The sequence below is a fragment of the Synchiropus splendidus genome, chromosome 8 (assembly GCF_027744825.2).
Source record: "Synchiropus splendidus isolate RoL2022-P1 chromosome 8, RoL_Sspl_1.0, whole genome shotgun sequence".
NCBI classification, from domain to species: domain Eukaryota; kingdom Metazoa; phylum Chordata; class Actinopteri; order Syngnathiformes; family Callionymidae; genus Synchiropus; species Synchiropus splendidus.
Window position 1 is genome coordinate 12,375,079 of NC_071341.1, and position 26,397 is coordinate 12,401,475.

General features: G+C 50.2%; 7 protein-coding genes across 11 annotated transcripts; 2 read left to right on the forward strand and 5 right to left on the reverse strand.

Moving 5' to 3' along the window:
• The first annotated feature begins 849 nt into the window (after nt 1-849).
• wu:fi75a02 (uncharacterized) lies at nt 850-4,338 on the forward strand. Of its 4 annotated transcripts, none has more exons than XM_053874022.1 (8): nt 850-1,294; nt 1,386-2,916; nt 2,991-3,254; nt 3,315-3,519; nt 3,579-3,667; nt 3,729-3,800; nt 3,860-3,990; nt 4,050-4,338. In XM_053874022.1, exons 1-8 carry the CDS (start codon nt 1,249-1,251, stop codon nt 4,205-4,207), a joined length of 2,496 nt encoding a protein of 831 aa, XP_053729997.1. In that variant the 5' UTR covers nt 850-1,248; the 3' UTR covers nt 4,208-4,338. The 4 variants fall into 4 exon arrangements, with proteins under 4 accessions (XP_053729997.1, XP_053729998.1, XP_053729999.1 ...); XM_053874023.1 differs by having other exon boundaries at nt 2,533-2,916; XM_053874024.1 differs by having other exon boundaries at nt 2,566-2,916.
• A 1,349-nt stretch (nt 4,339-5,687) lies between these two features.
• On the forward strand, nt 5,688-10,532 carry pisd (phosphatidylserine decarboxylase). Its single transcript, XM_053874069.1, has 9 exons — nt 5,688-6,356; nt 6,588-6,619; nt 6,694-6,827; nt 7,292-7,426; nt 8,206-8,307; nt 8,376-8,496; nt 8,565-8,705; nt 8,773-8,933; nt 8,992-10,532. Exons 1-9 carry the CDS (start codon nt 6,244-6,246, stop codon nt 9,217-9,219), a joined length of 1,167 nt encoding a protein of 388 aa, XP_053730044.1. The 5' UTR covers nt 5,688-6,243; the 3' UTR covers nt 9,220-10,532.
• On the reverse strand, nt 9,565-13,286 carry slc31a1 (solute carrier family 31 member 1). The gene is made up of 5 exons (XM_053874099.1): nt 13,160-13,286; nt 12,143-12,258; nt 12,005-12,077; nt 11,775-11,943; nt 9,565-10,206 (listed from the first exon to the last, which is right to left on the reverse strand). Exons 2-5 carry the CDS (start codon nt 12,248-12,250, stop codon nt 10,005-10,007), a joined length of 552 nt encoding a protein of 183 aa, XP_053730074.1. The 5' UTR covers nt 12,251-12,258; nt 13,160-13,286; the 3' UTR covers nt 9,565-10,004.
• Nucleotides 13,287-16,350: 3,064 nt separating this feature from the next.
• On the reverse strand, nt 16,351-17,471 carry atp6v1g1 (ATPase H+ transporting V1 subunit G1). Its single transcript, XM_053874108.1, has 3 exons — nt 17,279-17,471; nt 16,777-16,877; nt 16,351-16,707 (listed from the first exon to the last, which is right to left on the reverse strand). The coding sequence occupies exons 1-3, from the start codon at nt 17,358-17,360 to the stop codon at nt 16,534-16,536; spliced, it is 357 nt and encodes a 118-aa protein (XP_053730083.1). The 5' UTR covers nt 17,361-17,471; the 3' UTR covers nt 16,351-16,533.
• Nucleotides 17,472-17,803: 332 nt separating this feature from the next.
• Nucleotides 17,804-20,588, reverse strand: fktn (fukutin). Its single transcript, XM_053874063.1, has 10 exons — nt 20,369-20,588; nt 20,247-20,297; nt 19,855-20,034; nt 19,647-19,793; nt 19,405-19,535; nt 19,207-19,339; nt 18,938-19,067; nt 18,728-18,861; nt 18,542-18,666; nt 17,804-18,482 (listed from the first exon to the last, which is right to left on the reverse strand). The coding sequence occupies exons 1-10, from the start codon at nt 20,468-20,470 to the stop codon at nt 18,269-18,271; spliced, it is 1,347 nt and encodes a 448-aa protein (XP_053730038.1). The 5' UTR covers nt 20,471-20,588; the 3' UTR covers nt 17,804-18,268.
• A 921-nt stretch (nt 20,589-21,509) lies between these two features.
• dusp11 (dual specificity phosphatase 11 (RNA/RNP complex 1-interacting)) lies at nt 21,510-24,542 on the reverse strand. 2 transcript variants are annotated; one of them, XM_053874072.1, is made up of 10 exons: nt 24,394-24,542; nt 24,250-24,325; nt 23,285-23,416; nt 23,094-23,217; nt 22,967-23,027; nt 22,444-22,490; nt 22,301-22,376; nt 22,182-22,222; nt 22,004-22,098; nt 21,791-21,936 (listed from the first exon to the last, which is right to left on the reverse strand). In XM_053874072.1, exons 1-9 carry the CDS (start codon nt 24,426-24,428, stop codon nt 22,040-22,042), a joined length of 651 nt encoding a protein of 216 aa, XP_053730047.1. In that variant the 5' UTR covers nt 24,429-24,542; the 3' UTR covers nt 21,791-21,936; nt 22,004-22,039. The 2 variants fall into 2 exon arrangements, with proteins under 2 accessions (XP_053730046.1, XP_053730047.1); XM_053874071.1 differs by having other exon boundaries at nt 21,510-21,936; nt 22,004-22,222.
• Nucleotides 24,543-24,830: 288 nt separating this feature from the next.
• LOC128763433 (caspase-7-like) lies at nt 24,831-25,816 on the reverse strand. The gene is made up of 4 exons (XM_053872215.1): nt 25,630-25,816; nt 25,394-25,557; nt 25,211-25,334; nt 24,831-25,135 (listed from the first exon to the last, which is right to left on the reverse strand). The coding sequence occupies exons 1-4, from the start codon at nt 25,814-25,816 to the stop codon at nt 24,831-24,833; spliced, it is 780 nt and encodes a 259-aa protein (XP_053728190.1).
• Between the last annotated feature and the right edge of the window lie 581 nt (nt 25,817-26,397).

Here is a 26,397-nt window from a genome sequence, read left to right on the forward strand (position 1 = left end):
AGTATTCTGTGATTTCAAACAAGCGTCGAGAAGTATGATGAGCTGACTGAACTGAAGCATCAACCCATCCTCCAACCAACATGGCGCCACGTTGGCCATCTGGTTGCACTCCAAGGTGGCCTCATTGCATTTCTGCCTGTGAGCGTTGAAAACAGGCTGCACTCAGCACCGTCTGCGATGTGATCACCAGGTCCTGCACTCTAGGATCCATGAACCCATATGATGCGAGATTTGAGCGAGTGCCTTGTGTTTGGCTTTCTCCCCCTCAAAATAAAGTCTCACCACAGCTCTTCGACTCACACCGTCTACAAATCACTTGGCTCAGCAATCCAGCAGATGGCGCTCGCTTCGGGGCCCAGCTTTGTTTGAGCTGTCAAGGAGCGTCACAAAACGCGCTACGAGCTGCAGCCGCGACAAAGTATCTGAGTAAGAGAGTGACTGAATGCACTTGGCTTATTAGCAAAGTGGTGGAAGGTTACCAGCGGCTAAAAGCGGTTGGCTCCAAACCTCAACTTCGGAATCAGCTTTACTTAAGGTCAGTGAGGATCCCATCAACCAGGAAAGTGCTTTGGAACAACGCGCACTAATGAACAAAACATACTATTCATTTTATAAATAAATACAAATAAATAAAAACAATAAGAAAATTTGGTAAAAAAATAATAATGGTAGAAACAACAAATAGATAAATCACATGTTCATGAATTCATCTTGAGAGTGACTGTGAGTAGTGTTTTGCTGATTAGAATTGTCAAGTCGGCGTGTATTTGTCCATCAGTTTACTTATTGTCGCCTTCCAACTCATCCGCTCTTATTGTCTAACCTCACCGGAAGCTGGTACCATGTCGTTTCCGGTATCGTACGGAGCTTCTGGTGACGGTTCCGAGGCTCCAGCGGCCTGTGGAGGAGAGTGTGATAGTTAGGGAAGTTCTCGTTTGGTATGGCACCGAAGAACAGGGAACACTGCGGCTCGAGGTCCGTCCCTCCGCGATGCTAGTTCTAACAGAGGTTCACACTGTCGTTAGCTCCGCGATAACCTTCCCCGGGTGGGCTTCGTGTGACGAGGTAACACGACTGCAAGGACTTGGGTCTGACCATAGGAAGAGGAGGTCCACGTGCTCCTGACCACACGGGAGGGCACAGACAAGGGGTAGGAGTCACGGGCCCCGCGGGTTTCGCCTAGTTCTCCAGCCTCGCCACGGTGGCGTGATTGACAGGTCACGTGTCTGGCACCCCGCATCTGGACTCATGCTGTTTAGTGAGGATGAGAACCCGCCTCCTCCCGGGGCTGAAGGTAGGACTCTCCTCCTGTAGCTCCCATGATGATGATGATGATGGTGGGGTGATGAAGCAAAGGTTGTCGTGCCCCCTCGTGTCACCTGCAGGAGCGTCTCCTACCTCAGCCGGTTCCTCCTCTCACTCCCCTCTATATTCTGTCCGCCCACCCTCCTCCGTGCCTCCTCCCCTGCCTCCTGCTGAAGCTCCTCTCTTCTGTCCATCAGTGAGCACCCTGTTTCTTGCACCTCCTGCCTCCTCCCTCCCCCCCGCTGTCACTCCGCTTCTGTATCCTTTCACTGCTTTTCGTACTCTCCCTCCTGTCATCGCCTCTCCTCCATCTGCAACTGCTCCTTTGATCTCATCTCACAGGTGTCCTCCATCCGGGCCTCCAAATATTATGTCTTCTCCTCCTTTCATGTCTGTTTTTCCTAACGTATCTCCACCCTCTGCCCCTCCTCCATCTCCACCTATGGTGTCTCCACCTCCCCCTACCTTGTTTCTTCCTTCTTCTCCCCCTACCATGACTCCTCCTCTACCTCCACCGATGGTGTCTCCTCCTCCTCCTCCTCCTCCTCCTCCACCTGCCATGTCTTCTCTTCCTCTTCCTCCACCTCCACCTGCCATGTCTCCTCCTCCTCTCCCTCCCCCTCCCCCTGCCATGTCTCCTCATCCTCTTCCTCCTCCTCCACCTGCCATGTCTCCACCTCCTCCCCCTCCACCTGCCATGTCTTTACCTCCTCCCCCTCCACCTGCCATGTCTTTACTTCCTCCCCCTCCACCTGCCGTGTCTTTACCTCTTCCCCCTCCACCTGCCATGTCTCCACCTCCTCCCCCGCCACCTGCCATGTCTTTACCTCCTCCCCCTCCACCTGCCATGTGTTTACCTCCTCCTCCTTCACCTGCCACTTCTCCACCTCCTCCCCCTCCACCTGCCATGTCTTTACCTCTGTGTCTTACCAACATGTCTTCTCCACCAACTGATATACCTTTTCCGACTTTGTGTGCACCTACTGCTGTGTCTCCTCCTCCTTCACCTGTCTCTCCTCACTTTTCTCCGACTGTACTTTCTTCTTTACCCCCATCTCTTACTCCTCCCCCGGTCACTCTTCTGTCTGCCGTCTTCCTCCCGCCTCCTCCTGTTGCTCCCCCGTCAGACCCCACGGTCTTTTCTTTCTCTCACCCCTCTGCTGCCAGTCCTGCTCCTGCTCCTCCTGCCCCCCCACCTCACACCCCTTCTCCCTGTTGCTCCTGCAGTGCTCTCCTACCCCGCCTCCTCTCTGCTCACAGGATGGAGGTGCGGCGTCTCCTGCGAGGGGCTTTGTCCTCTCTTAACCGCCGCCTGGATGCTCTGGAGAGGAGGAGCCGGAGGAGAGAGGAAGACGTCATCTCCTCGCCGTCCGCGAGTGAGCGGTTAGGTCCTCGCAGGCCGCAGACTTTCTGTCAGGCAAAGTTTGGGAAACGCAGGAAAGGGGAGGAGCATGATGGAGGGGACAGGAAACGGAGGCGGAGAGAACGCGATGCGCCGTCACGCTGGCAGGAGGAGCCTCGGAGTTTTGTGGGCCGCATGGCCGTCACTCTCCCAACAGGGGGCACCGGTGAGAAACTAAAACTGCAGGACATCCAGCGAACAGAACCTAGGTGTGTGTCTCCAGGTACATGCTTGTGTGTGTGTGTGTGTGTGCTCTCATCTTGGTATCTTTGCTTCCCTTCAGCTTGTCTTCTTCCTCAAACGCACTGCGCTGCCTGGAACTTGTCCCTGGCCGACCTTACAGCAGTAACCTGACTGGGTCCTTCTCACCCAATCACATCATAGTCTCTTCACTCCTGGCCACTTCCTCTTCAAGTGTCGCTCCCATGTGGCGGCTTTCTGCAGCTGCTGTGGAAACATTGATGTCGGCAAGGGGTGGAGCCTGGGGTCACCCTGAACGACCTCTGAAAGACTGGACGGCGCCGCCGAGCTTGAGCACAGACCACAGGTGAGTCAGGGGGGCGGGGCCTTGTGTCCTCCCTCTGTCCTCACCGGCGTGTGTTCACAGCTACGTGCTGCAGGACCTGAAGTTCGACGTCCGCCCCAGACAAGCGAGAGTCAGTCTGTCTTTCAGCTCGGTGATCGGTCCACCACAGAAGCTGCGAGCCAATCTGAGTGGAGATGGCCGTAGACGGCCTCTGCCCCTCCTTCCTGCTGGCCCGCCGCTCAGCCAATCGCCCGCTGGCTCAGAGTTTGCGGACGCCAAAGTAGAGGTGTGTGTTTGTTTTCATTTGTTTTGTTTTTGATGCATGAACCAGCCATTTTTCCTCAGAGACGCAAACAGGTTTCGCAGTTTCGAATTCGGCGCTCGTCGCCGCGGGAGACACAGTTGACACCGATGGGATTGCCCAAGATGAAACGGTCAGAACTCAGCGACTAGACTCAAACATGCCTTTGATCTGACATAACCTTCCTCTTTCAGACTGACGAAGAAGAACTTCAGTCTTGAGGAGATTTACACCAACAAGAACTTCAACCACAGTGCCCCGTGCAGGTGCTGTGATTTCTGCTGCTGGTCTCTGCCTGCTCACTGAGCTCCTGCTTACTCTGCAGGAGTCTGGAGACCATCTTCGAGGAGCCCAGAGAGAAAGACGGCGCGCTGCTCCTCATTGGTCAGCAGCGGCGGCGCAGAATTCTCCTCTTCCCCGACTTCACGCTGCCCAGGAAGAGGAAGCGCTCCTCAGGTTGGAGCTGGTGTTTCACCTCCCTGCGTGTGATGTCACTAAGGGTCTGCGTATTTCAGGAGCGGGGCTTATTGTTGGCAGCGCGCCAAGGAAGCGAGCGGCCGCTCGGCGGCACGTATGTCCAGCTGACGATGCGGTCGACCTGGATGTAATGCTGGTGGAGCGACTGAGCGCGCTCGAGGACTTCCTGCTGAGACACGGCCTGTCATGTGACTGATGTGAAGGGTCACTGTGACACGATACTGTTTAGCTAGAATAATCTCACTTCAGCAGCTCAACAATCTGATTTAGTTCAAAAGGGAGTCGACTGGTCTGTGTTGCTTCTTTGTATTAAACTCGTGAAGCTCATGTTGTGTCTCTTCTTAAGGACCTCGACCTTCAGCTGTGCTGTGACTCACAGTCACGCTTAGTTCCTTTTGCCCGCTTTTCACTCGTGTGGTTGAGTTACTGGTCTCTACATGTGGAGGTAAAGACAGAGCTTAAAAAAGCGATGGCACCAGAAACTCCTTCGCCAAGTAAGTCAAGTAAAGATTTGATCACTTTTTAAAAAATATTTTTTTGAAGCTAGATGAAGCAGTGAGGGATATTTTGGACTGAATTTTCCATCGTCTGAGATGACAGAAGGCATCAGAGATTCCCCAGCTGGAGAACATCCAAATACACTGGAGCAAGAAGGAACTGGTGCCTCCAACCCAGCAGGTTCTGTCTGGCCATTTGAACTACCTTGGATTGATACTGTCTCAGAACTTGAAGAACCTTTTCAAGTTAACATTGATAACAGCAGCAGAAACCTTTGAAAAGAAATAATAGTTACTGAACGTAACTTCAGTTCTATGAATACGTGCGGAGCCCTCTAACGGGCTTCGCTATTGGTTTAACCACTCCGAGGCTCCGCCTCGCGCCTGAGAACTGATTGGCTTAACTCTCCACCCAGGAAGGCTCCACCTCTCCCCATAAATCCCCCTGCTCATCACCATTCGTCTCCTTTTGGAAACTCAGGGAGAACAGGGCCTGCTGGGCAGACCGTTAGAGGGCTCCGCACGTATTCATAGAACTGAAGTTACGTTCAGTAACTATTATTTCTATGTCATACGTGCGTCGCCCTCTAACGGGCTTCGCTATTGGTTTAACACCTCGGCGAAGCCCGTAGGGATGAGTTCCCTCCCAGCATGGCCCTCAACCGAAGGACCAGCCGAAACAGAAGCCAAGCACGACCAGTGACCCACCTCAAGATGGCCCTGAAACCGTCTGCAAGACTGAATGGGCCACGGATCCCGAAGCCATATCCCTGAGATATGCTGGGGCGAATGTGGAAGCCGATGACCATGATGCAGCTTCACAGATGTCCAGCATCGAAACACCTCTGAACAAGGCAGCCGACGTGGAGATGGCCCTGGTCGAATGAGCCTTCAATTCAAAGGCTGAGTGACAAAAGGAGACGAATGGTGATGAGCAGGGGGATTTATGGGGAGAGGTGGAGCCTTCCTGGGTGGAGAGTTAAGCCAATCAGTTCTCAGGCGCGAGGCGGAGCCTCGGAGTGGTTAAACCAATAGCGAAGCCCGTTAGAGGGCGACGCACGTATGACATAGAACATTGAGTTCTGGAGGACACAACTGTGATCTACTGCCAGGGGTTACAAATCACACAGAGCACATCAAAGTCATCCTGGTGAATGAATACTGCAGTCACATTGAATCCTTCTTTGAAGCAGCTAAAAGTGGAGTGTTGCCCTCCATGTCTGTCCCTCTGCATTGATCCGACTTCATCACTCATTCCTTCCTGCACTATTAAATGGAGCATTTCATGTCTGGAATCTGAACGAGATAAAACTTGAGTTGGAAGATTCTGAACTTTATTTTGAACTTTGACAGTCTCATATTCAAATGGTGCCAACATTAAGTACTGCTACCTACTGTGTGCAGAGTTCAGTGTTCATCTGAGGTACAATTCTTCAATAATTCCCCAGCCAAGGGGAGTTTTGTGTGTCACTTTTTTTTTAACCAAATTGCCATCATCGTGCTCTATCAACACTCAACACTGTCCTTACTACAACTGTAAGTACTTCTAGTTTGTTCCTGGGCGCGTGTCAAGTCACGACTCAGCACTTGACAGAAGTCGACCACCGTTCACGTGCTCCGGTGCTCTGTCGTCATGTCCGGCTTATGAGACCTTCTTTTTGACTCATCGGTCGTGATAAAGAACATTACACATATTTTTAATTTAATTTTTTTCAATTTAATTTCCGGTGTCATTATGTTCGATTTCCACGGACTTTGTATTATTGATGAATATAAATATACAGCACGTCACTTCCGCCCTGTGAAAATGGCGGCGCCCCTGCGGAGACTTCGCGGTGGCGTGAGCAGGTAAGCTTCTTTCATCTTTTGGCGGCATTGAAAAGTATCGAGCGAGCTTGTCACCGAGTGCGACTTCAACGGCGCGTTTGTGACGTCACCGCATCCCGACTGTCATGTACTATGAACACTGTGCAGTACTAACTAAAGCAGGAAGCAGCCAGATGACATACTGACAGCATGAAGTACTACCGAACAGATAAAGTGCCTGCTACATGACGTCACAGCTGCTCCTTTTTCCAGGGTTTTTCTTCAGAAACGACAGTTCACATCCGGTAAGATGCTTCAGTCCTTGTGATCCGTCAGTTCACCTCCTCTGTCTCCTTCTCATGGTGATCCTTGTCCTCAGGTCGTGGCTTGCTGCCACGTCCCCGGCCGCTGCCCCTGCTGCTGGTGACTGGTGGTGGTTATCTGGGGTACCAACACTTCAGGAGGAAGGGCCAGGATGAAGAGCAACCCCCCCTGCTTGCCTCACCCACTCAGGTACCAGGACCCTCTGACATGGTGTCATTTGTACAGGGAGGCAGGTCAGGGTCAAGCTGGCCTCCAGGATGAAGGGGGAGGGACAGCTCAGACCAATGCGGGGAGGCGGATGGAGCAATGCTCTGAGAGGAGGGGGGGTGCAGCAGGGGGTAAACGGCTGTAAACACGTGAGCGTGTCCAGAGGAGGTCCAAGGCTGTAGACGAGGGACATGGTCAAGTTCTTCTCTCAACAACGGCGACCTGGTTATCATCGGGGCAGTTGCCGAACCCGTGCTCTGTCGCGGCAGGTGAGGGGGTGAAGGACATGGAAGAATGCTAAGGGCCCCACTTTGGTGTCTCTCTCTGTCTTGATGTGCTTGTATTGTTGTCGCCTCCATCGCGCGGATGATTCTGACACAGCCACAGAGTTTGGAGTCTGTCCTCCTCACCAGTCTCATAAGATCTAATCTCTCCTCTTCCTTCAGGTGGCTCTCTACCGCTCCTTCCCAACTCGCTTCCTTTCACGAGCATGGGGTCGTCTGAATGGACTAGAACTGCCAACGTGGCTGAGGAAGCCAGTCTACTCCCTTTATATCTGGACGTTCGGAGTCAACATGGAGGTGAGATGATGATGATGTTGAGGAGGAGGAAGAGGATGATGACGATGTGGTGAAGATGATAAAGATGATGATGACGATGGTGAGAATGAAGATGAGTAGGACGAGGAGGAGGGTGTGATGAAGATGATTAAGGTGACGATGAAGATGGTGAGAATGAAGATGAGGAGATGGATGATGATGATGATGAAGATGGTGAGAATGAAGATGAGTAGGACGAGGAGGAGGATGATGGTGATGAAGGTGAGGAGGAGGATGTGATGAAGATGATTAAGGTGATGATGAAGATGGTGAAAATGAAGATGATGAGGACGAGGAGGAGGATGATGGTGATGAAGGTGAGGAGGAGGATGTGATGAAGATGATTAAGGTGATGATGAAGATGGTGAAAATGAAGATGATGAGGAGCAGGAGTATGATGATGATGGTGAGAATGAAGATGATGAGGAGGAGGAGGATGATGTGATGATGATGAAGAAGAGGATGGTGATGATGATGTGATGAGGAGGAGTAGTAGGAGGAGGATGATGGTGACGATGAAGGTGAGAAGGAGGATGTTGATAATGAAGATGAGGATGATGTGATGAAGATGACTAAGGTGATGATGAAGATGGTGAGCATGAAGATGAGGGGCAGGAGGATGTTGAAGGTGACGATGAAGGTGATGATGAAGATGAGGAGCCGGAGGATTGGATTAGATGTCCTCTGTTTGTCCAACCCCGTGAAGAGTTTGATGAGGCTCCGATATATTAAGGAAGAAGATCATGATATCAATGTCACAGGAAGCTGCAGTGGAAGACCTTCATCACTACAAAAATCTGGGAGAGTTCTTCCGGCGCAGACTGAAGGCTGCCGTGCGGCCGGTTTGCTCCGCCTCCTGCCTGGTGAGACTGTGCATGAACCCGGACACGTTGCCGTGTGATTGGCTGAGAGCTCGTGTGATGGTGCTCAGGTGTCTCCAGCTGATGGGAGGATCCTTCACTTTGGTCGAGTCCAGAACTCAGAGGTGGAGCAGGTGAAGGGGGTCACCTACAGCCTGGAGAGTTTCTTGGGTCCACAGGACAACTGCAAGGGTGAGCCCTCTGAGGCGTCGTCATGGTGACCAGCAGCCTCCCACCTAACTCCTCCCCCTCCTCCTCAGACTCAGCCTCCATCAGAGACACACTTGTGTCGTCTCCGGCGAACGACTTGTTCCACGTGGTGGTCTACCTGGCGCCCGGAGACTACCACTGCTTCCACTCCCCGGTGGACTGGCGGGTGGCATTTCGCCGCCATTTTCCAGGTGAGGCCATGATGTTAGTGAGTAGCTCCAGCTGACGTGAACGCATGTCTGGTGCTTTTGTGGTCAGGATCCCTAATGTCGGTGAGTCCAGGCGTGGCTCGCTGGGTCAAGGAGCTCTTCTGTCTGAACGAGCGCGTTCTGCTCAGCGGCCGGTGGCAGCACGGATACTTCTCCCTCACTGCAGTTGGAGCCACCAACGTCGGCTCCATCCAAGTCTACTTCGACCAGGTGCGTCGTCCTCGAGTGGCCCGTGACTTTAAGTGTGTGACGTCCTTGTATGTGTCAGGACCTGCGCACCAACGCGCCGCGCTACAGCCAAGGATCCTTCTATGACCTCAGCTACGGCGAGGCGGAGTCGCCGGCCAAAGCCGTGGTCCTGCAGCGGGGCCAGCCGGTGGGGGAGTTTAACCTGGGCTCCACCATCGTCCTCCTGTTCGAGGCACCCAAGAACTTTGACTTCCAGCTCACCCCTGGACAGAGGATCAGGGTGGGGGAGGGGCTTGGGAGATTCTGATGGACCGCCCCCTTCTATTTTGGTGCCTTCATAGCCATGTGATCATGAGTGCCGCGTGTTGGTGGACCAAACATCCGATGAGCTTTCTTTCAGCTCCGCCCTTTTCATCATGTGACACCATGGACGACCTTGCTGGACTGTATCATGTGAGGGTTTCCTCGCAAACCTGAACACTGAAAATAAAAACATTTATGTGTGCGTCAGCTAGCATTGTGGTCGACACCACTGAGCCCAAGTCAGGTGGACAAGCTTGGATCGTCTTCGTTTCCCCGGCCTGACCGCAGACTTCGGTGGAGGCGTGTTCATGGATGCTTTGCTCAAGCTGTGTTCAAGTCTGGGTGAGTGTGCCATCTACTGGTTGATTTGTTTTATTGACTTCCACATTAAACAACAATCAGAAGTAGAGCTCATCCCTGATTGGCCAGTCATCAGGCTCCGCCCACTTTAAGAAGACCTATAAAAGTACTTGGTGACGTCAGAACCAGCAGCAGGTCCTGGTCCGTTAAGGCTTCGGGTCGGTAAGGCCAGAGCAGAATAACTTAACGAATATCATCACTGACGCGCTAACACATAAATCTCAACTCTGATTGGTCACTTCACATACGGCACATTTGCCAGCTTGACTAGAGCAACAGACGTAAACAGTACAACAACAGCAGGACGACAACTAGCTAGCAGTGTTGGCTAGCTGGTGTGTGGCGTCGGATAGTTGGCAAATATTATAGCGTGTCATCAGCATCTACTGTCAGATTAGTTAACGATAAAAACGGGGACCTGCTAACAGGCTAGTGACAGTGTTCGGTAATGTCAACCACCACCGCCTTTCGCCAACTGAACAGGAAGTAGCCCATGCCGGCACCGGCCGCCACAGCGATGCAGAGGTAACCGTTGTAGGTCATGAAGATGAGCATCAGGAAGTAACTGACGACCACTTGGACGATGTGGAGAAGAGTCTGCAGGAAGTGGGAGGGGCTTAGCATCCGCTGGCTGCAACGACAGGAAAGTCGCGTTAGGGAAGCACAGAACACGGAGCTAGTCACCTCGGCAGGCGGAGCACTGCGGGGGACATTGAGGTGGCTGAGGCAGGGGCCAGACACCCCGTGTCCCATGAGGTCATACAGGTCCAGAGCAGTCAGCTACTGAAAGTAATCTCGTCTTCCAAGTGCTGTCCTCTTCAGGTTCAACAAGTCTTCCTCAGCAGGTTTCACACCGCCCCCACACCGCACACAAGAATTCGCAAACCGGCCCGCTGACATACTTCAACTGAAATTGTCTATTCATCAGTCTGGGACTATGACGAACCCAAGTAGCCAACGGTGAGCTGGCACATGACAGCTCCATGGTGAGCCACAGTGAAAGCAGGTCAAGAGGTGGACTCAGCGGTTCCTTCACTGAACAATATGTGACTAGAGATGCACTGGTCCGCCTTTAATGATCCGATACCAGTGTTTAAGTATTAACCTTCTCTCCGTGCTGCGGCACTGCACTGGTCATGCTTTGAGTAAAAGGCAAAAATGACTTACGAACTCAGTATTTATTTAAATAAAGTGTGCGCAGGATTTCTCATGTTGCATGTCGCAAAAGGGAAACCGAGCATGTGATTGCAGCTCTGCACTGTATGAAAGCAAAACCGAAGCATGGCATCTGGCCATTCGGCTGCAGCTCATAACCGTAGTTTTAGTTTCACTTTTGACACAAGAAACTCTCAGCAGTTGAGATTTGATTAGATCCACCCGTCCGTCCGTCCGTCCGTCCGTTTGTCTGTCGACACAGCAGACTGTCCTCTGATCAGCAGATTTATGACCTGCTTTATCTCTTTTATTTGATGATGTGCAGATCTGAGTCTGACAGCGCAGTGACATGTCATCTAATTTGCTAGTTCAGCGATTTACATGATTATATTATTAACTAAACTTGTGTCATGGAAATGTTTTATTCACAATCGATCGCTCAATGAAAGACATCCCTCAACACGCGCAGCTGCTGAGGAATTCATTCATTCAAGTCCATGACAAATAGTGAATCACAATTGTCTGGTTTCGAAGTATAGAAGGTTAACTGATCCCTGACTTACTCAGCGATCTCATCCGCCATTACTGGTCTCTTTAACAGAGTATCTTGTGATCCAGCCATGTGACTGAGTGGAGAACTGCTGCTCCTCTCAGCTTTTGGTGGAAAGTGAGAACTACGCTGCAGCAGCTCAGCAGTTTCACTTGATGCTCCCAGCTGAGTATCTGCTGCTAGCTGCTGCCATGTTATCACTATGACGGGTGCCGCGTGTGACACCAACGTGAGCACTAAACCTAGAGTTTAAATGCCAAGATCGGCTTCCTGGATCGGCCCTTTTTCACCGATACCCAATCTCACTCATCAGGTGCATCCCTACCAACACCTCAGTCGAGCCGCAGCCACCCGCGTGGTGGGGTGACCGGATTGCCATTTCCAGAGGTTTTTGTCCACCAGGTGGTTCCAGCTCTTCTGCCATGTGAGTGTCCAGGTCACATGACCACGTTAAAGTTCAATTCCAAAACATTCATGTTCTCGGACCAACATACCCGACAGTCTTGTGGGTCTCCATCAGAACCGTCCCATCAGAACCAGGAAGGGGCATGGAATTGTAGCGCACATTGACCTGACTGCGGCGCAGCAGAAACTCCCTGCCGATCTTCAGGCCCTCGTACAGGATGGCCAGCAGGAAGACACCCAGGCACGCCGCCACCATCTCTGCAGCCCAACAAGACCATGAAGCCTGAGCAGGACCACCACCAGTCAGATGGTGACTCACCTCCGGCAGAGTTGATGACCAGTCCGGAGAAGAGCAGCTCTACGCCCATGTAGTCCAAGTTGAATGTCATCGCCTTGGTAACCACGGCGACAGTGTTAGCATGCTGGCATTAGCTGGCACCTGACCCTGCCTCCTTACCATCCCCATATGCCCTTCGTGCCCTCCTCCGTGTCCGCCTCCATTGCCATGATCACTGCTGGTGGGCGGGGATGCAGTGTGGTGGTCATGATGTTGAGAATGGTCCATGCTGAGGTCTGCGAAGTGGGAGGAGTCACGTGACGAACATATCAATCATCATCAACCCTGCTTGTTTGTCTTGTTGGAGGAGAATTTGATGCTGGTTGCCGTAGTAACGACAAGGCATCACTGGTCAGCTGAATCTTTTTCATTTAATTGGCTGGCATCCCTCCGGCACTAGCAAGGGGCGGCAGCCAATCAGAGCAGCCCACGACCTTGTCCAATTCGATTAAAGCTCAGTGACATTAGCAGCGAGGCCGCCTGTCGCCCCGGGTCACCACGCTCCCGACCAACGCCGGTTCTGGTCCGAGTGACATGTTCCAGAGCTGAGGACAAACTGGGTGGTTTGGTCATAGGGAGGCGGCGACGACACCGGGGTCCAGTGCAGTCGCCTGGTCCTGGTCACTGTAATCTGTTCAAAAAGGGCTGGGCACGATCATAAACAGATAACGATCTCCTCGGAGGTCACTTGACATAGACTTCGACCTCACGTGATGGACGAAGCAGCACGCTCAGCTCTTTTGCTCGAAGTGACGTCACATGCGGTTCAATCATCACAGCCCAATTTGATTCTTCAGTGTGATGGCGTCACGACATCATAACCTCACGTAGCTCGGCTCAGCGGTCAAAAGGTCACTCTCTTCGTCCGGTCACCTGTCTCACATGCACGCACGAGCGGAACAGAGGGTTCGAGCTACTTCAAAAAGAAATGACTTCATGTGAGTAAAGTAGCCGTGACGTCACCAGCAGCAGCAACATGTCCCTCTATTTGTTTTCACTCTCCAGCATACTCCTAGTTTTGAGGCGAACTTTGCTTCACGACCCATGATTTGGCTCACGCCGGACCAACGCTTGCAAACCGGACTCGTAACCGTGGCTCCACGTTGATGGTCGATACACCGGCGCACTGTCACTCACCTGTTCACCTGAAGAGGAGTCGCGCCTTTCGCCTGACCAGTGGCCCCGAAAACGACGACAAACAAGGCAGCAGAAGTTTTCACGGCAGCTCGCCGACCCTCCAGCAGCTACTTCCGGTGGAGTGACGTCAGCGAGACAAGCACTAGCCAATCAGAAAAAGAGCTGTGAGTTCGGGGCGGGACTTACCCCCGGCCACGTCAGCAATGTGTTTTTAATATTTAAAGTTACACACACGCGAGCGCGCACTCAAAAGACGTGATTGGTGCTACACTGTGTTCATCAAGACGCGGCGTTGCAAGGACCAGGGGTCTCAGTAGGGACCCGAGAGAGGAGTCCGAGGTGCTGCTGAATCTCAGCTACTGCACAGTAATCGACGTCTGGAGAGGATGATCATCTGCCGGCTGGAGGTTATCGCATTCACTGATGAGAACCTGGGTGTGAGGCCTAACTGTAACTTCCACAAAACATTGTTATAAACCCTCTGACCCTCCGTGTCATACGCGGCAAGCAGAGGGGGCGGGACGAAGAAGAGTCGACCTATAGGAAAAAGACTAAATAGTCGAGCTTGTCATTCGATGATTGCCTTCGCACTTTTAACACGTGACCGATAATCTTTTGAACTGTTTTTAAGCCGAAGTTAAACATGCCATTATGGTGGGAACAGTCCCACTTTAAATCGTTGATGGTCAACAGCACCAAAACCACAACACACACATGTTTATAGCGTTCAACTCTCATTCGGCCCAGCCTCTGTATTATAGAATGACCAGCCTGCTTGTAATTCAAATGTACCTTTATATATTTTTCATACTTCATCGGAGTAACCGGCAAATAACATCGATTCGACTATGATTCTGTATTTAAAGTGTTTACTGTCTGTAGTGTATTGAGAATGTATTTGTAGAGTGTGCTGCCCTCCTGTGGTGATGTTAAACTACTGCCTGTTCTGTATCCAGTTTTATGGACGGATGAGTAAAATATCCATCCTCAAACGCGGATCAACTTAGACGGTGATTAAACTACACCTTCAGAGCAGTTCAGAGCTTCCGTTTTTTTCGGAGTCGAGACCGAACTTTACATGAACTGCAAAGAACAGAAGACACTCTTCCTGTTTGAAAATGACGAGTTTCTTTTGCAGGCAGAAATGAATGTGTGAGTCTGGATTCTGGATTTAGTTTGGTTTGGTCTCGCAACACAGAACGGCGTCGGCATCGTCGGCCCTTTCCACTGTTTTTCTTTTGGCCCGTCGTTTTGACGTCTCTGTCCAGCCACGTGAGAGGGGATGGTGGACGCTGGGCAGCTCCTCCGGAGACGGACTTGTCCACCGTCGCTGCACGAGGGAGTGGTTCCATCCCTCCTTCCTGCCCACTGTTGTCAGGTGGTTGCGCAGTGGTGGACTCTGACTGGACTCACTCTTCATTGATGGACATGTGTTGTAGTAATTTTTAAAATTTTGTTTATATGATTTTAAGTATATTTCATTTGTTGTTATATTATTTTTTCAGTTTCGTTGCTTTGTCTTTAATGTTTGTATGCTGTTCATTTATAAGGTCACTTGGCGACGTGGTCCGTGAAACAGCACAGTGTTGAGTGACGCAAAGACTTCATCCCCTTTGACACACATTCACCAACTCAGACTCAAGTCAGGAGACACAGAAACTTGTGACCGCTACTTCCATTTTTGGTACTTTCATAATACTGACACTAAGGTCTGTCCAGTGTTACTGTACATGTCCCGGATTTCTACTCTATTTATTGTAGAATTATCTGACCAACTATCAAACTAGTAACGATAAGCACATGATACAACAATTGTCCTTAGAAATAAAGAACAAATTCTGTTTCAATTGAATGTTTTTTTTCCCCATGCTTCAGGACTACACCTCAACCTGGATAAATGTGAAACTATTAGTATCCAGAAACATCTATTTACAATATCCCTGTAAGAAATGAGGTCAAATATCTTAATATTGGGTTTAAAAAAATAAAATGAAATAGAAATGAAAATAGAAATATTTTAAATAACATTGAAAAGCAAGAGGGCTTTAAATAATTGGTTACAGAGAGATTTAACATTATTTGGCCAAACAATGTTGACTAAAATTGAATCCTTATCTAAAATGCAATGTAAAACTTATCCCGGGAGGAGCTGGAGGAGGTTTGTGCGGACCGGGAAGTTTGGGCTTCCTTGCTCCGAATGCTGCCTCCGCGACCCGACCCCGGATAAGCGGCAGAAGAAGGTGAAGGTGAAGGTGAACTTATCCAGCATATTCACTTCAACTCCAAAGTTGATAAAATAAATCAATAGAACATTCTTTTTTCTACATATGGAGTTTCATTACATTAAACATGTGGATTTGGTAAAGCACAATTCAGAGGGTGGAATTAACCTTCAAATGTTTTCATTCATGAACGATTTAAAATGGAGGTGGATGAATGTTATTTATGTGAAACAAACATTGAAACGACACGTGTTTTATCAGTGTGTAATGGTTCACAAGTCTCTTCATCATTTATTGTGCACTAAATCTATTAACAATGATTTTTCATTTTGGTCATATGAAGATATTAAGGTTGGTGTGTCTCTGAAAAATAAGAGGATTTAAATTTTTAATTAATAATAAGCAGCATTAAAATCTGAAATTCCTTTATTTCAACAATGTTTAAGAAAGATGGATATCAATAAGGCTTTGGAATTGTTCATTTGAATTTGCCATTTGTAAATTTGTTGCAATTCCTTATTTATTTGCACTGCTTTTCATTTGGGGGTTTATTTTAAAATGTGCGTGTTTTACTTTATTTTTTAAATAATTCTACGGCACCTGCCGTAGCGCACTCGCACATGTTCCAGGAAGAGAAAAGAAGCGTGTCCTGCCTGTTGATGCCAAAGAAGTGGTTGATCTTATGTCGTGTGTAATGTAGCAGTAGTGTGTAAACTACTTGTTGTACTGTCACATGACGACCGTTTAAAGCACACACAGTGTGCACTCGTGTGAGTGTTGTTTGATGGTGACGCTCGGTCACATATGACGGGAGCGAGTCCCGCAGACAGGTGACATCACTCGGATGAACTTCTCTGAACTCACACTCGGCACTTCATGCAGTGTGACTTATGCCCCGCAGGGTTCTGACGCTCCTCACACAGGGATCAATAAAGTTTTATCTGTCATGAGAAAGCATTCTCCTCCGGCTGAGGACGTCACACACGAACCTTTTATTCTCATGATATCATCACAGACAAGGGCAGGTCACATGATCACATTGCACACACTGTTTCAACGGGTCAACAGCACAGGACGCGAGTGGTGAATAAATAGGAGAACAGCTAAACCACATCACAACATGTGAACTAGCGGGCAGCACGGTCCGCTGCCTCAGCCGGCCACTCGGTAGTTGGCGTGAAACTCGGGCTGGATGTCGCACACACGGCGCAGCAGGTCTCCGAGCACCGCCTCCTTGTTGCCGTGGTAACTCTTCTGGATGCGACCCATTCTCTCCGCCGTGTCCCGATCCACCTCCACAGCACTGTTGCCATGAGACCCCAGGGCCTGCACACGAGCGCACGAACACGGGGTCAGGATTCATATTCCGGGACGCACAGCCCACTCCCCACTCACCGCAGCTTCCTTGGTCTTGAACTCCTTGTCCCGCTGGAGTCGGTACTGCTCGATCTCAGCTTGAGCTTCTTCTTTGGCCTGTTTCAGGCGGCGGTTCTTCCCTGCAACACACGTCAATCAACAAGCACAAGATGAGCGTCAAGTGAGGCGATCATCTCACACACCCCTCTCGCGCGCACGAAATTCAGAAAGAGCGAAGTGGGTCGGACCTGGTCTGGGCCAAATGAAGGGGGGTTGACTTACAACCCTTTCACGGTTCCGGAACCATGAAAGCCCCGAGTAAACATTTACAGAGCCGCGCTTCCTTCTTCGGTCGTGAACGCGCACGACTCGGCCCAGACCGGCAGGTTAGCGTTGTTTGGGAGCAGCAGGCTTCCGCGCATCACCTCCAGGCTTCGCTCGTCATCAGCGAGGATCCGTGACGGCTGTCGGTCGCGTAACCTTCCAGTGGAGCGAGCTGCTCACGGCCTGCCCGCCACCAAAGAGGGGCCTCGGTACTCACGTTTGCGGGCCTCGGCCACCTTCTCGGCCGCTCTCTTCTCCGCCTGCAGCAGCTGCTGGATCCCCTGAGACTGGCTTGCCATGTCGCGTACCGGAGCGGAACCTGGATCAGAACCGACGATCTTCTCTACTGAGCTCACAGTCAGCTGCCCGAACGTCAAGCTGCGACAGATCACGTGACGAAGTCACGAGATCCTCTTGTTCAGTTTCGCTAAAATCAACATAGCTCGTTTGCGCCCCCTGTTGACCTGGAGCCCGGTTCCGTTTTCCCAAAAGTGATTACTGATCATATGAGTGACAAGAAATGAACAAACCGAACACGAAGTAAATAAGTGATTTGAAAATGGTAAATAATGCAACATATTACTGTTATATTATATACTGTACTAACTGTTATAATATATGAATATATAATAATATTTCCCCTTGTGTGTATACATATAAATGTAAACATTTTTTGTATTTTTGTAATTCCACATTTATTTATGCATTTCCACATTTGAGGATAACTGTCATGTAGAAGGGGACTTTCAGAGTCGCTTCCAAATCTGCTTCTGACAGGGAGGTGAAGTTTCATCAGCTGTCCGCGTGTGAAGTTTATTATTAAGGACAAACAATTTTGTTTACATTGAAATTCTTTTTTGTTGGTCAAATGTTTTATCAATTCCTACAGTAGGACCCACACTTCTGGATTCCTCTCTGGGTTATTTAAACCTGCTTCTTGAAAGTGCTCCCTGGAGTGTGAGCACAGTGGACAAAAAGATGCAATTGTTCACTGGATGTTTTTACATCATTCTTCAGTCTCTTTATTTCCTCATCTTCAGTAACATGTCTCTGATCCCACCACTGGTGCTAGTCGGGCCCAGGAGCTCATCAGAACATGGTGATCTTTTTTACATCTTTACAATGCTTTGTCAGCTGAATGCTCTTCCTTCTCACAGTCGGGTTCTGTCACCTGACACGGTCCTAATCAGGGTCCGTTTGTCACCCATCAGTGAACCTGAATCAGCTCCTCCCACTCAGCAGGAGGCCACACTCCATTTTCTTCCACATTGCTCGGCGATGACTTCCAATCCCATGTTTTCACCGGGACATTCCAGGACGGGCCATAATTAGCCATCACGTAGTCCAGTGTCTGGCATGGGACTCTGACCTTCAGTTCCAGCAGTTGGGCCCAGCAGAGAGAGAACTTGGGGAACACGTATCTAAGCAGATGGCTCCACATTACAACATGTTTCAGTCTGAGAATCCCTTCGAAACCTACTTGAACTTCCTGCCGCTCTTGGCCTGCGTCCCTCCGTTCCACACCAGGTCGCCGTCATCGTAGAAGAAGAACACGTCCAACTTGACGTCGTTCAGCACAAAGGAGAGTTCCAGACTGTCTTCCACCTTAGAGACAAATACTTTCAGAGGACAGGACGATGCCGCTAAATTAAAGTGGCAAACAAACCTTCCCAAACTTGTGTTTGAGTGACAGTCCAGCTTTGCTAAACTCCTTCATGATGTCATCGCGATAGTCCTGGATAAAAATTCCAATGTCCACATCACGACTGTATGAGATCAAACCGCACTGCCTGAACCAGCCTATGGGGGCATACAAGAGCACTGTGTGAGCAAACGCGTGTCAGTCTGCCTTCACGTCAGCCAGTTAGCGTACGACCTAGGCATGTGCCACTGCTGATCCAGAAGGGGATGCCCAGGCGGTCAAGCACTGTTGATGCCAGACGAAGCACCAGCTTCACTTTACGTCGAAAGTCCACTGCCTCAGGACTCGAGTCTTCCGGGTAGCTCTAAGGTATGGAGAAGAAAACATCACGATAAGTCTATGGAAGGTCAGGATTATTCTACGAGTGCTTTCACAGGCAGACAAGAACTGTTGTGATTCTTTGATGCTAAAGTTAGTGTTCTCTTCTTGCAAGACAGCCTCACCTGCAAGAAGCTGCGGGCGTCATGGTAATGGCACTCCAAGAAGCGCGAGTGATTCCTCTGGAATAGGAAGTGGGAGATGTTCTGAGGGACGCGAACGTCCAGCCCGTCCACTACTGTCAGTATCATCTGCGGCCTGCAGGAGGCAGCAGCTCAACATTATGCACTCAAACAAATCCCAGATGTCACGGCCATTGCGACCTGTCGTAGGCGCCAGCATGGCGTCCATAGTCCAGTTGCTTGAATGGAGCGAAGGCTTGGTCCACAGGAGAACGAAGGCGCAGCTCGCCGTGCCACAGGAAGTTCCCACTCCGCTCGTACAGGAAGACCACCTGAAACAAATCACTTAATGATCAATGCAGCTTGCTCATCCCTCCTGGTCTGGACAGAGTCTGAGACAGTGTTGCTTTAACCTAGGAATCGCTCGACAAGCGTCCACTCACCTGGATGATGGTGCCGTGCAGCTCCAGCAGCAGGAACAGTGGCACACTCTGTGATGACATCACGTCCAGGCCCACCAACCGCGGGTCCTCTCCTCGCAGCTCCAAAACTTCAAAGCCGCTCTCTTTAGCCACCAGCAGGAGACGCGGCTAGCCACAGACGTCCGTTAGGAGAAGGGGAAGAGCCAAACACACCTGCATACTCACTCACCTCATACTTCCATTGGCTTGCAAACAGGCCAAATGTCACGATTGGGCGCGTGCAGAGGACGCTGCAGCGTGATGCTGAGTGCGAAGCATCCTGGGAGAGCAGCACCAGTGCTGCAGTATCAGCCAGGAACAAGTGAAGGCCAAAACGGCGGCCTAGCGCCAGAAACTTCTTGATGACCCCCTGCAGGCACAATCACACAGCATGTTGTTGCAGTTTCAACACAATTCTCTCTGGACGAGATCAGATTTTCACGGAATAAACACACGCTCTTTCTATTTCTATCGATCCTGAAACGGTCAGCGCAAGTGCATCCAAACATCCAAACAAACTTTAAACCAAACCAAGTGACTTGGAGATGCTGCAGTCACCATGGCAACAAACGCTCTACTCACCCATTGGACGTCGGTGGATGTCACGTGGCTGGGAAGGTGCGAAGGAGCGGGCTGAGGGCCGGACAGAGTTCACAGTGAGACCATCACACCTGACGTGACAGCGTGAATGTGGCGTCACTCACCGCGTTGACGTAGTTCCGGTAATAGGCGACCTGGACCAGAAGAAAAACACAGCTGATCACCACCAGCAGCGTCACCACCGACGTCCTAGTCAAACGAGACATCCGGAGTCGCAGGTGGGTACCGGGCTGCTGTCATGACGTCATCCCGGTGGAGAATATAGTCCTGGACACACAGACTGTATACAGCTCCAACGCCATTTTGTGCGACAGCGTTCATTCCTCTTCGTTTTCGACGGTGCGCTCTGCTCCTTCTGCTGCATCATCGCCACCTGCTGGTCTGGATGACAAGTCAATGGGCCAAGTCACGAGCTCCGACGGCCTGCTGCACCTGCTGCTGCAAATAATCGGAACCCAACACTGTTGTTTCTGACTCAGAAGCTTCTTTTAGACCTCATGCACAAATCGTCAGTGTCCAAGTATTGCGTTTTAAACATGGAATGAGTATTCTTCCAGCATTTCCCATCTCCAAGTTCATCCTCCTCCCTGCCCTGAAGGGTCACGACCTAATCCAAAAACCTGTCTCTCCTCTCCACGTGTCCATTCTGTCTGATGTCCCCCCCTCCTCATCTTCACTGACCCCCCTGCCTCTCTCACTCACACACACACACAGACATATTCTATACGTATCTTAGTTGTTTCTTTTATTACCATTTATTTCATTTTTATTATTATTCCACAGTGGGATCCCCGCTGAACATGGCAATAAAGCAGATTCTAATTCTGTCATGGTTCTTCTCAGGGTCATTCCTCTCCTCTAACTCATCTTTGCTCTCACTACAGATCACTATATCCTCAGCAAACATTGTCCATAGACACTGATCCCTATCCTTATATGTCAGTCTGTCCATAACAATAGCAAACAAGGTTGGGCTGAGAATAGAACCCTGATCGGACTCCTCCTCTCACCTGGACTCCCACAGCACACCTCAACACTGTCCTGATACACTTCACAGATGCTCCAGACTTCCTCATATAGTACCACTCTTCCGCTCAAGGAATTCTGTCACAGGCAGCTTCCCCTCCATCAGCATCCTCCCACCCAACAACATATATGTGGTGCTCTCCCTTGGCATGAAACCATACTGCTGCTGACTCCATTCCAGAAGAAGGCTGAGACCTTTCTAAAGCCGACGGCCCCAACTTGAGATCTTCATTTTATTGTGACAGCAGTTACAGGTAAGACACATTAAAATCATAAAAAGTTGTCATCATGTAAAAGTATGGCATGGACATGTTCAAGCAGAAGATTCTACTCTTGATCACAGACATGCTGTGGCTGCAGCTCCCACCCGGATCAATGGGACTGGTCGCTCCAGTATGGAACGTATCTCCGGAGGGAGCCGATTGGTGCAGGTCTGCCTTCCTGCTGAGGCCCCATTGTCCTATGGCTAGACTGTCTCCTTGGTGGGTTGTGTCTATGCCAGGAGCGCCTGTGGGGGTTCCAATGTCTGGGTGGGGCGTTGTATCTGGATGGACTCTGGTCAAGATGCTGGTTCCTCCTCCAAGGTGCAGCACTGAATCTTGGCGAGCCACCGTCCCTAGGACGAAGACTTGTCTCGATAGGAAATCTGGAAAAAAGACACAAGTTGACACAAGTCTGTTCCGCAGAGCGAGAACCAAGGTTCACAGATTCACCCTGTGTCATGACCATGTCTCCAAGCTCTCTGGTGGTCAGCGCCCGGTCCACACTCCTCTGTTGGGTCCAGAAAGCCCCATCCTTGTGGTTGACTCTGGTATGAACGAAAACCAGGAATGCCACCTTGGACGTGCTGGTGGTGGCGCTTGCCAGAATTGAGACAACCCTGAGCTTTACCCGTCACAGGGCCCATGTAGCTCCCATCCATCCCCTCATTACTGGTGAAAATTAAACAACCGTCAGCCAGGAGTCACAGGAAGTTCCGAGCCACACAGCACGAGCCACAGAGCACGAACCTCCTGCAGGGGCCTGACTGTAGATCCTGAAGGTAATTGGACCTCTCGATCACATGACCACGGCTGGACTCGAACACTGAAAAAGTATTCAGTATTCATCGACAAAAGGTCAGAGGTCAACATCAGGTCACAGAAGAACTCACGTTTTATGGCACTGACAGGATCTACTCCATCCACGTCAATCAGGTACCTGTAGAAGAAGATGGTTCAGGGTTTGAATCCAACTCTGGACCTTTCTGGGAGGAGCTTGCATGTTCTCCCTGTGGGTTTTCTACGGGTACTCCGGGTTCCTCGCACAACCTCAAGACATGTTCACTAGGTCAATTGGACACTCTAAAATTGCCCCTTGGTGTGAGAGTGTGCATGGTGTGTGAGGACTGGCGACCTGTCCAGGGTGTAGTGCTGCCTCTCACCCAATGATACCTCCAGTTCTCCCCGCAACCCTGACCAGGACTAAGCAGTGGTTCATTGACAATGGATGTATGTTGTGTGGAGTTTTTTTATAATTGAACTACCACTGACTCCAGTCTTTGTGTTGTTTAGCGCTTAAATTATGATCAAGAATTGAGAAAAAAACTCTTAATAAAGCAGTAAAAGAACCCAACTATCATTCAGATGGGAGGTTCATCAGCGGCCACACACTGACACACAACCATCCGCACACACCTGCAGATCAGGTATCCCGTCCGGTTCAGTCCGTGGGTGCAGTGTACGCCGATCAGCTTATCTGCAGTACAGTAGAGATCATCACTGAATTGAGCAGCAAGTCCGGGGTGAGCTTCGGATGTTTTACCATTGTTGTGGTTGTCCCGCAGGAAATGGCGAACGACTTGTTTAAACTTGAGAATGACGTCATCAGGCGGAACCTCGTGACCAGGAGTGAAGATCTTCACGCACTCAACAGAGTCAGGGACGTCCTGAAGCAGACGAGCACCACCGTGATGCGAGGTCAGGAGACATACGAAGGTATGCACAGGTGCGTACCGGGACAGAGTAGTAGCGGCTGGTGTACGTCAGGTCCACAATGAGTCCCAACTCCTGTCCCTCTCTGGTGACAAGGTCCACAAGGTGGTGAGGAGTGAACACTTGGTCGGCCCTCAGCTGACGACACAGAGACTGGACACATCCAGGGAGTGAAACTTTGATCATCATAAGAATTATGGAACATAGCCTTTAAACTTTAATCGCTTTCGCACAGTAACAACATTTTTAGTTCTAGGAACCATTTTGTGGATCCAGTACATTCTCGCACTGCGGGAACCATGAAGCAAATGCAGTGGCTCTAGGAACCCTATCCTTTGTTTGTCCCACTTCTAGTGCCTATGAAAGCATCCACACACTTCTGCAACATGTGAAAACTAACACCCACTGAGAGTCTGGATGAGTTTCTTTCATCATCGCTGTATCAAACACATTTAACAGATGAAACTCTCAAACGACATTAGTACAGACACAGATTCTGGGTCATTTTGGATTTATTTGATGCCAAGGAAATAATCTGATTCATGGATCAACATGATTAAGTGAGTTCAGTCTTTCACGTTGTCACAAAACTTGCGTCATGAATCATTGATTGCCGTGATTAATTCAGCAGAGCAGACAGTCAACCTGATGGAACCTCCCAGATGCAGCTCGCCCAGGCTACGTGTGGGAACGTAAATGTACATGGCATTCGTCAGAATAAATATGGACGCCACACACACTAAACTCAGCGGTCTCTCCCTTTTATTTAACTACAGAAAATCTCTTGGATTCGAGGCACATTCTAATGTTGAAGACAACATAAACACTGCTCACTATTTATAGATTTGTTGAAAATGCAGCTGTGACGCCCCCTAATGTTCGTGCGAACCCGGACTAGAAGGGGAGATTGGTTCTTCGAACGAAAAGGTTCATACAGTCCGAAAGCGGGCGTTCAGTACATAATGACGCATACACATGCTGCTTACCTGCTTCAGAGGAACTTTGAAAGCGATAAAGCGCGTTCCCAATAACCTTTGACCTACTGGCGAGTAGTCCAACCATCTAAAAACAACACGGGCACATACATGAATCGAGACTTGCAGTTTAGATTTAGACAAATGTGACATCACCTGTCGGGAATTCCCTTTTTCCTGTGGCGCGACATGTGCTCTCTCTCCGCTGGGTTTTAGGGACGAACCCAGAGTCACAACACGAGAGTTCCCGACGTGGATTCCCCCTGCAACAACTCCAAATACTGTAGTTGTTAACTCGTGGACGGGCGTCGCTTATTGATGACGTCTTGCGTTGTGTTCAGGCGTTTTCAGCTCGCTTCAAATGAGCTGTTTCGGACGTGATTTTTTTTTATTCTTGCCACCACAAAAACGGACGACATTTATTAATGAAAAAGGCTATACAGACGCCTGCTCGCATTCTGAAGCGAATAATCTGTTTATTTCCATCTTTTAAATAGTTCCAAGTTGTGTCGACACAACACGTGAATGCCTCTCGATCGGACATGCACAGTATTTCAAAACAGAACAGAAACTCCACAAATAAATTGCAGAGTTCAGCTGATAGAACGAGTTCGAGTCCTGAATGTGGTGACCAACGACACCAGTCTGGTGCCGTAATCGACTTTACCGTCGACAGGAGCAAAGGGGAAGGCGTCCCGGGTGAGACTCGTCAGCAGACAGGGCATCTCTCGCTTCCCGTCCACACCAGAACCCCGAGCCCTGAAGTGGAAGGCCACGTGGTGCGAGAGGCGGGTCATCAGGCGAGTTAGCTCCAGTCGCCGTTGGTTCTGGTCCTCCAGGAGGGAGCAGAAGGTCTGCAGGAAGACCGAACCCTCCAGGTTGATGTAGGCTCCATAACCTGAGGGGGCGAAACCATACAAACAGCTGACTGGTTGTTCGCACGTCAGGTGTATGTGTGTGTATGTGTGTTTACCTGGAACTGTTGCATACATCACTGCTGTTTCTACCGGAAGAGAGAAATACTGAGACGGAAGGGACTCCGCTTCCTCACTTGAGTCCACTTGGACACCATCATCAAGGGCATCACCACGGCATGCCTACGCACATGCGCACAGGTTAATATTGTCACCACTCAGGCACTCACAACCATCCTCACCTGCACCAGGAACATCTTGGTTTTGCTCTCCATCTCTTTGTTGTCAAACATCTGGAAGATTCTGGACAACCACACGGGTTGACCGTCAGATCCAAACACACAACCGTCCTCTCCATGTGATGACAACACTGCCAGGAAACTCTGGTGCACAGCCTTGCTGCTCTCTGGGCACAAACAGATGAGTCATGCCCTGAATTGGAGCTCTGGTCTCCATATCAGGTGCGGTGGGTCCTCACCTCTCTGAAACAGCTCATAGATCTCGTGGGCCTGTAGGTCATTGTGGATCTCGACCCAGAAGCCGAGCTTCTTCAGGACTCGGTGGAGCCGTTTGGTGTCTCGTTTGGCTCCAGGTCTCCGGCGTAGATCCACCCCAGGCTCAAACTCGTTCACCGACACCAGAACCGCACGGTCGCACTGCTGCATGGTGTGAATGTGTGACGATCGACCCACACGACTGAGCCACTCCAAATTATATTGGTGTGACACACCTGTGTGGGGGCGAGGCTCCACACCTCCAGTGTGTCTTCCGCACGTCTGTTTACTGCTGAGAGTGTCTCCCTTTTATAGACATTAAGTTCGCTTGAAGTCTGGGTTGCCATGGTGTCAGATCCCAGGTCCCGTGTCAACCCCCCCCCCCGGGTTTGGAGCGACATTGATGAATACTCTTGTTGTTATCCATTTTAAGTCTTATTTTGGTGGGAAGCTGTTAACAGATAATGCGGTCCACTCCTCTGACTGGCTGGCTTCTGCTGGTTGTCCAGTTTCTGCTTGGTTCTGTGGTCAATAATTCATCCTCCTCACACATCGCTGATCCCCAGAGGTCACTTATTTTTTACATTCCTTCACAGAAATGGTAGGTGCTTTTCCCCACAAACTCAGGATCAGATCAGGTGGTCTGGACCGGCCCGGTAGTTAAATGGCTCATTGAGTCCTCCTTGATCATCATACCAGGTGGTTCCTACCTTCCATAACTCATTCTTCCACCCCACACCTCTCATGCAGGA

Bases quoted from the DNA above. Each gene is read 5' to 3' on its own strand.
- wu:fi75a02 (XM_053874021.1), top strand. From the start codon at position 1,265: ATGAGAACCCGCCTCCTCCCGGGGCTGAAGGTAGGACTCTCCTCCTGT. The intron at 3,255-3,314 runs GTGAGTCAGGGG...GTGTGTTCACAG, and splicing joins AGCTTGAGCACAGACCACAG to CTACGTGCTGCAGGACCTGA. The intron at 3,668-3,728 runs GTCAGAACTCAG...TTCCTCTTTCAG, and splicing joins GGATTGCCCAAGATGAAACG to ACTGACGAAGAAGAACTTCA.
- pisd (XM_053874069.1), top strand. From the start codon at position 6,244: ATGTTCGATTTCCACGGACTTTGTATTATTGATGAATATAAATATACA. The intron at 6,357-6,587 runs GTAAGCTTCTTT...TCCTTTTTCCAG, and splicing joins CTTCGCGGTGGCGTGAGCAG to GGTTTTTCTTCAGAAACGAC. The intron at 8,308-8,375 runs GTGAGACTGTGC...GATGGTGCTCAG, and splicing joins TTTGCTCCGCCTCCTGCCTG to GTGTCTCCAGCTGATGGGAG.
- slc31a1 (XM_053874099.1), bottom strand. From the start codon at position 12,250: ATGGACCATTCTCAACATCATGACCACCACACTGCATCCCCGCCCACC. The intron at 12,078-12,142 runs GTAAGGAGGCAG...GTGGTTACCAAG, and splicing joins ACGAAGGGCATATGGGGATG to GCGATGACATTCAACTTGGA. The intron at 10,207-11,774 runs GTATGTTGGTCC...CTGTCGTTGCAG, and splicing joins GAGACCCACAAGACTGTCGG to CCAGCGGATGCTAAGCCCCT.
- atp6v1g1 (XM_053874108.1), bottom strand. From the start codon at position 17,360: ATGGCAAGCCAGTCTCAGGGGATCCAGCAGCTGCTGCAGGCGGAGAAG. The intron at 16,878-17,278 runs GTGAGTACCGAG...CGTGTGTTGCAG, and splicing joins GGTGGCCGAGGCCCGCAAAC to GGAAGAACCGCCGCCTGAAA. The intron at 16,708-16,776 runs GTGAGTGGGGAG...GCTCGTGTGCAG, and splicing joins TCAAGACCAAGGAAGCTGCG to GCCCTGGGGTCTCATGGCAA.
- fktn (XM_053874063.1), bottom strand. From the start codon at position 20,470: ATGTCTCGTTTGACTAGGACGTCGGTGGTGACGCTGCTGGTGGTGATC. The intron at 20,298-20,368 runs GTGAGTGACGCC...TCCGGCCCTCAG, and splicing joins ACCGGAACTACGTCAACGCG to CCCGCTCCTTCGCACCTTCC. The intron at 20,035-20,246 runs GTGAGTAGAGCG...TTGTGCCTGCAG, and splicing joins CATCCACCGACGTCCAATGG to GGGGTCATCAAGAAGTTTCT.
- dusp11 (XM_053874071.1), bottom strand. From the start codon at position 24,428: ATGTCGCGCCACAGGAAAAAGGGAATTCCCGACAG. The intron at 24,326-24,393 runs GTGATGTCACAT...TGTTGTTTTTAG, and splicing joins AAAAAGGGAATTCCCGACAG to ATGGTTGGACTACTCGCCAG. The intron at 22,491-22,966 runs GTGTGTGCGGAT...CTTCTTCTACAG, and splicing joins ACGGGATACCTGATCTGCAG to GTACCTGATTGACGTGGATG.
- LOC128763433 (XM_053872215.1), bottom strand. From the start codon at position 25,816: ATGCAGCAGTGCGACCGTGCGGTTCTGGTGTCGGTGAACGAGTTTGAG. The intron at 25,558-25,629 runs GTGAGGACCCAC...GTTTGTGCCCAG, and splicing joins CTATGAGCTGTTTCAGAGAG to AGAGCAGCAAGGCTGTGCAC. The intron at 25,136-25,210 runs GTAAACACACAT...TCGCCCCCTCAG, and splicing joins GATGTATGCAACAGTTCCAG to GTTATGGAGCCTACATCAAC.